The sequence below is a fragment of the Marmota marmota genome, unplaced genomic scaffold, assembly GCF_001458135.2.
Source record: "Marmota marmota marmota unplaced genomic scaffold, marMar, whole genome shotgun sequence".
Classification (NCBI taxonomy): Eukaryota; Metazoa; Chordata; class Mammalia; order Rodentia; family Sciuridae; genus Marmota; species Marmota marmota.
Window position 1 is genome coordinate 54,156,861 of NW_025999900.1, and position 6,101 is coordinate 54,162,961.

The following is a 6,101-nucleotide window of genomic DNA, read 5'->3' on the forward strand; positions in this document are numbered from 1 at the left end:
TTTTTTTTTTTTTTTTTTAATATATGACAACAGAATGTCTTACAATTCTTATTACACATTTTAGAGCACTATTTTTCATATCTCTGGTTGTATACAAAGTATAGTCAAACCAATTCATGTCTTCATACCTGTACTTTGGACAGTAATGACCATCACATTCTACCATCATTTCTAACCCCTGCCCCTTCCCTTCCCCTCCAAACCCCTCTGCCCTATCTAGAGTTCGTCTGTTCTTCCCATGCTCACTCTCCCTATCCCACTATGAATCAGCCTCCTTATATCAGAGAAAACATTCAGCATTTGGTTTTTGGGGATTGGCTAACTTCACTTAGCATTATCTTCTCTAACTCCATCCATTTACCTGCAAATGCCAAGGTTTTATTCTCTTTTATTGCTGAGTAATATTCCATTGTGTATGTATGCCACTTTTTTTTAATCCATTCATCTATTGAAGGGCATCTAGGTTGGTTCCACGGTTTAGCTATTGTGCATTGTGCTGCTATAAACATTGATATGGCTGTATCCCTGTAGTATGCTGTTTTTAAGTCCTTTGGGTGTAGACTGAGGAGAGGGATAGCTGGTTCAAATGGTGGTTCCCTTCCCAAGTTTCCAAGAAATCTCTACTGCTTTCCATATTGGCTGCACCAATTTGCAGCCCCACCAGCAGTGTGTGAGTGTGCCTTTTTCCTCACCTCCTCGCCAACACTTGTTTTTATTCATAATAGCTACCATTCTGACTGGAGTGAGATGAACTCTTAGAGTGGTTTTGATTTGCATTTCTCTAATTGCTAGCAATGATGAACACTTTTTCAAATGTTTGTTGATTGATTGTATATCATCTTCTGAGAATCGTTTGTTCAGGTCCTTGGCTTGTTTATTGATTGGGTTATTTGTTTTTTTTTTTTTTTGTGTTTAACCTTTTGAGTTCTTTGTATACCCTAGAGATTAGTGCTCTGATGTGTGACGGGTAAAGATTTGCTCCCAAGATGTAGGCTTTCTGTTCACCTCACAGATTGTTTCTATTGCCGAGAAGAAACTTTTTAGTTTGAATCCATCCTTTTTATTGATTCTTAATTTTAACAGCATCATTCTTAACATTTCTTTTTGTGACCCCTTTCTGAAATGAACTGTTAGCCATCAGTTTTTTAATCCTTATACTCTGTCTCTATCTGTAATTTAATCCGGAACATAAAATTAAACAGGGTTTAGCATAGAATGAGGATTGTCTAAGCACAGACCAACACTTGACCTAAAAGTTTGTTTACATTCCCTTTTCTGTTCTATTAGTAATGGTGCAGAATAGTGAGAAATTTAGATACTCTCTGTGACTTGAAATATGCTGCTTTTTTTAAAAAAAAATATTTATTTTTTAGCTTTAGGTGGACACATGCCTTCATTTTATTTTTATGTGGTGCTGAGGATTGAACCCAGTGCCTCACGCATGCCAGGCGAGCGCGCTACTACTTGAGCCATATCCCCAGCCCCTGCTTTTATAATAATTGTCAGTCTCCAAATTTTAAGAAATAGCATTGAAACTTTTTTTTTAACCTAGGTTACCTAAATTATAATTTGAAGTTGAGGTAAGATCACAAAACAGAGCCTAAACTTCATCTGATTAAAAATGAATATATATGAGCTCTATGGTATTCATGGCATGTTGCTTAAACATACAGATATTGTTTGCATATGTCTAGCATTAAGTTTGGCATTTATTATTTTTGGTAACTTTGGGAAGTTTGGTCAGGAATATTGTAAGAAAGACTGAGGTAGTATTTGTGACTGTTTTAAACTATCTTAGTGTTCTAAATCCAGTAATTTTATGTTTAATATGACATGTTTATTAGTTAGTCTTAATTCGTTGTCTGTGTTTATTTTATGTAAAAGTCCCACAGAAACAGACACTTCCAGTTGCTCCAAGAACTCGAACTTCTCAGGAAGAATTGTTAGCAGAAGTAGTCCAGGGGCAAAGCAGGACCTCCAGAATAAGTTCCCCCATTAAAGAAGAGGAAGCAAAAGGAGATAATATAGAAAAAAATCAAGGTAAGAATTTAGATGATATTTTGTTCTCAAACTTTTTTCATGAGACATTAAATATTTTGAATTTTTCATCAGGTATTATTTATGGTATGAAGAAAGTGATTAGATGCAAAAAGAATGAGAAGGGTTAACGAAGAATGTTTATACACATTTTTTGGAGATTTATTTATTAAAAATTTTTTTTTAGTTTTAGTTGGACACAATACCTTTATTTATTTTTATGTGGTGCTGAGGATCAAACCCAGTAACTCGCATGTGCTAGGCGAGCACTCTACCACTGAGCCAAGTCCCAGCCCCTGGAGATTCTTTTAAAGTTTACTACGCAATTTTTTAATGTTCTCCACAGTGAAAACCTAGTGTAATCAACTCCATAAGCCAAATCATCCAGCCTTCATCATTGTCAGGATTTTGCAGAAAGTTTCTACTTAAAGATATACTTATTTCTGTAGTCTTCCTTTTTTTTTTTTTTTTAAAGCCTATATACTCTCCAATTTGAAATATTAGTTTTCTTTAAACCAAGACAGTTTCTTCAATGTCCTACCTCATATACTTTACCTTCTGATGCGTAACACACTAGAAGCCGTTACCATCCATCTGGTTTTCCTACTTCCTTTTTTTCACTTTTCTCTCCACCCCAATTTCTATGTAGTCTGCTAATTTCTGAAGTATGACTCTCATCATGTGATTCCTTTGTGAGAGTGCCTCCCCTTCATCCTTATTGCCCAGGACTTGTGCTGTCAGTTTGAACTTTGGGTAGCTTTGTTATTGGGCCCCTAAGGCCTGCTTATCCCTTCTCCACTTTTCCTGCTTTTCTACTGCTATCTGAATTTAAAAACTAACAAACAATCTGTATGCTCATCATGTTGTTTCTAATTACACTTTTTCTCACTTTGGAATACATTTGTTTTGTTCCTCCTAAACTGTGTTCTTTAAATTGTTTCAGGTTTCATGAAGCCTTATAGTTCTAACCTCTATTTGTCTCTTCATTCTCTTTTTTTTAAAAAAGGTTTATTTATTTATTTATTTTGGTACTGGCGATTGAACTTGGGGGCACTTGGCCACTGAGCCACATCCCCAGCCTTATTTTGTATTTTTCTTAGAGACAGGGTCTCACTGAGTTGCTTAGCTTTGAACTCAAGATCCTCAGCCTCCTGAATTGCTGGGACTACAGGTGTATGTCACTGTGCCTGGCTCTTTTTTTCTTTTCTTTCCCTTTTTTTTTTCTTTTCTAGTGCTTGGGATTGAACCCACCATTGCAGATGCTAAACAAGTGCTGTATCACTGAGTCACATCTGTAGCCCTTTTTATTTTATATTGTGATAGTCTTACTAAATTGCCCAGGGTGGCCTTGAATTTGTAATCCTCCTGCCTCAGCCTTCCAAGTAGTTGGGATTACAGGCATGCACCACCATGATCTTTTTAAAATCATTTTTTTTTTGGTCTTGTATAATTTGCCAAGTGAGCATTATAAAATGTTGCAGTAAATGGTGAATCTGAGGGTGCTCTTTTTCTTTTATTAATACATTATAATTATACTTAGTAGTTGGGTTCATTTTGACAAAATCCTACATTCATGGAATTTGATATAGTTTATTTCAATCTCCATTGTCCACCTTTTTCCTCCTCTCTACCACTCTTGCCTATTCTCTGTCTTCTACTTTACTGGTCTTTTTTTTTTTTTTTTTTTGTGGGTACCAGGGATAGAACCCAAGGGGTTCTTAACCACTGAGCCACATCCTAGCCCTTTTATTTTTATTTTTAATTTTAGATGGACATAATATCTTTATTTTATTTATTGATTTATTTATTTTTGTGTGGTACTGAGGGTCAAACCCAGTTCCTCACACTTGCTAGACAAATGTTCTACCACTGAGCCATAACTCCAGCCCCCCAGCCCTTTTTATTATTTATTTTGAGACAAGATCTCACTAAGTTGCTGAGGCTGGCTTTGAACTTTTGATCCTCCTGCCTCAGCCTCCAGAGTTGCTGGGATTACAGGTGTACACCACTGTGCCCAGCTTTTACTGTTCTTGGTTCACTTGCTTACTTATTTATTTATCTATCTATCTATTTACTTTTTTAAAATTTTATTTTTTAGTTGTAATTGGACACAATACCTTTGTTTTATTTATTTATTTTTATGTGGTGCCAAGGATTGAACCCAGGGCCTTGCACGCACTAGGCGAGCACTCTACTGCTGAGCCACAACCCCAGCCCATTGTTTATTTATTTTTGATTGATGCTTTATTGATTACACATAAAGGTGGTATTTACTGTGGTATATTTATACGTTCATATAGTATGATTTTGTTAAATTCATTCTGTGTTTCCTCCTCTTTCCCTTCTCTTCCCCCTCTTGGTCTCCATCTCAACTGATCTTGCGTATATCTTTATGATACCTGATTCCCCTTCCCCATTTTGCTCTAGCTATTGCATATGAAAGATAGCATTTGATCTTTGATTTTATGAGTGGCTTATTTCACTTACCATGATGTTCTCCATTTCTGTTCATTTACTGGCACAAGCCATAAGTTCATTTTTTCTTATTTAAAACAATTTTTGTTGTTGTTATTGTCTGTATTGTATAATTTTCCATGTGAGCATTATAAACTATTCTAGTAAAGGGTGGAACAAGAAAACCCCTAAAAAGCCAGTTAGGTACTGACTAGAAAGTATAAAGGTGCTAGTTTGAGAAGAGCATCTACAAACTGCAAGAGGTTTGGCTTTAATAACAGTTAGGTGATGCTAAAAGTCTAAAAGGACTATCATAGTCTTCTTCCTACAAACTCTCCATTTTCGTGCTCTAGTGTTCCCTTCAAGAACAGGACTCTTGGACTGGGGTATCACTCAGTGATAGAGCACATACAGAGGCTCTGGTTGATTTCCAGAACTCCAAAAAGAAAAAGGGAAAAGCTATACCATTTCAGAGTGAGCTGAAAGACATTAAGAAAATAATTACATGCAAAAATAACATTAAATAATTTTTATAATTTTTTTTTTTAAAAAGAGAGAGAATTCTTAATATTTATTTATTTTTTTAGTTTTCGGTGGACACAACATCTTTGTGTTTTTTTTTTTGTATGTGGTGCTGAGGATCAAACCCGGACTGCATGCATGCCAGGCGAGCGCGCTGCTGCTTGAGCTACATCCCCAGCCCCATCATTAAATAATTGGTAAACTTGGAAATGAGGTGACAAGAATTAGAAATAAAAATTTATTTGGAAGCAAGAACTTAGAGGCCCTGGGTTAATCCCCAGCATCAAAATGAAGAAAAAGCAAAGACTATTCTAGAAAGAACTCAATTAATTAATAAATCATCTTCAGATAAATGGAAGATAAAAAAGAAGGACATTTTAAAAATCAGAGTTCAAGAGAAAATGTCAGATAACAAGTATAGAGCTGGGTGCTGTGGCACACACCTGAAATCTTAGTAACTCCGGAGGCTGATGCAGCAGGATCATAAGTTTCAGGCTCATCTCAGCAATTTATCAAGGCCCTGTCTCAAAAAGGCTGGGGATTTAACTCAGTGGTAAAATATCCTTGGGTTCAATTCCCAGTACCCGCACCCCCCCCCCCCAAAAAAAAAAAAGTATAAGCAATGGAGATACAACAGTGTATTTATTATAGGCATTGGCGGGTGGACGGAGGCAATCCTTAACTATCTTTTAAGAAAACTTTCTGAAAAAAAAAAATACACATGAAACTACTTTCTGGAAAATTATACTGTATACCTTAGAATATGTATCCACAGCTAAATATTCTGTTGTATTCTACGGTAGAAACTAAAACAGAAAGAAAACAAAAAACTTCAGTATTCAGACTAAAAGAACACACAACTTAGAAGAAGAAAAAGCATATTATTATTGGACCTTTCAAATAGCGTCACTTCATGCTAGGAGACAATGGGCAAGTATATTTAAGATACTCCAGGAAGAAAAGAGTCAAGAATTTTATGTTCAGTTAAAAATGATCTTGAGAGCTGGGGACATAGCTCATTTGGTTGAGTGTTTCCCTCTCATGCACAAGTCCTTGGGTTCAATCCCCAGCATTACCCCCCCCCCCCC

The 6,101-nt window shown here is 36.0% G+C and overlaps 1 protein-coding gene across 12 annotated transcripts in view; it reads left to right on the plus strand.

The window, feature by feature from the left end:
- Zc3h14 (zinc finger CCCH-type containing 14) overlaps window positions 1–6,101 on the plus strand; it is a 54,652-nt gene that overhangs the window by 19,070 nt on the left and 29,481 nt on the right. For 10 of the 12 annotated variants that reach the window (XM_048799147.1, XM_015494615.2, XM_015494631.2 and 7 more), the window contains one exon: window positions 1,885–2,040. The exons of the other annotated variants lie outside the window; for them this stretch is intronic. In XM_048799147.1, the coding sequence (XP_048655104.1) occupies window positions 1,885–2,040 (156 nt within the window). The remainder of the gene's footprint in view (window positions 1–1,884; window positions 2,041–6,101) is intronic. 12 annotated transcript variants of the gene reach the window in all.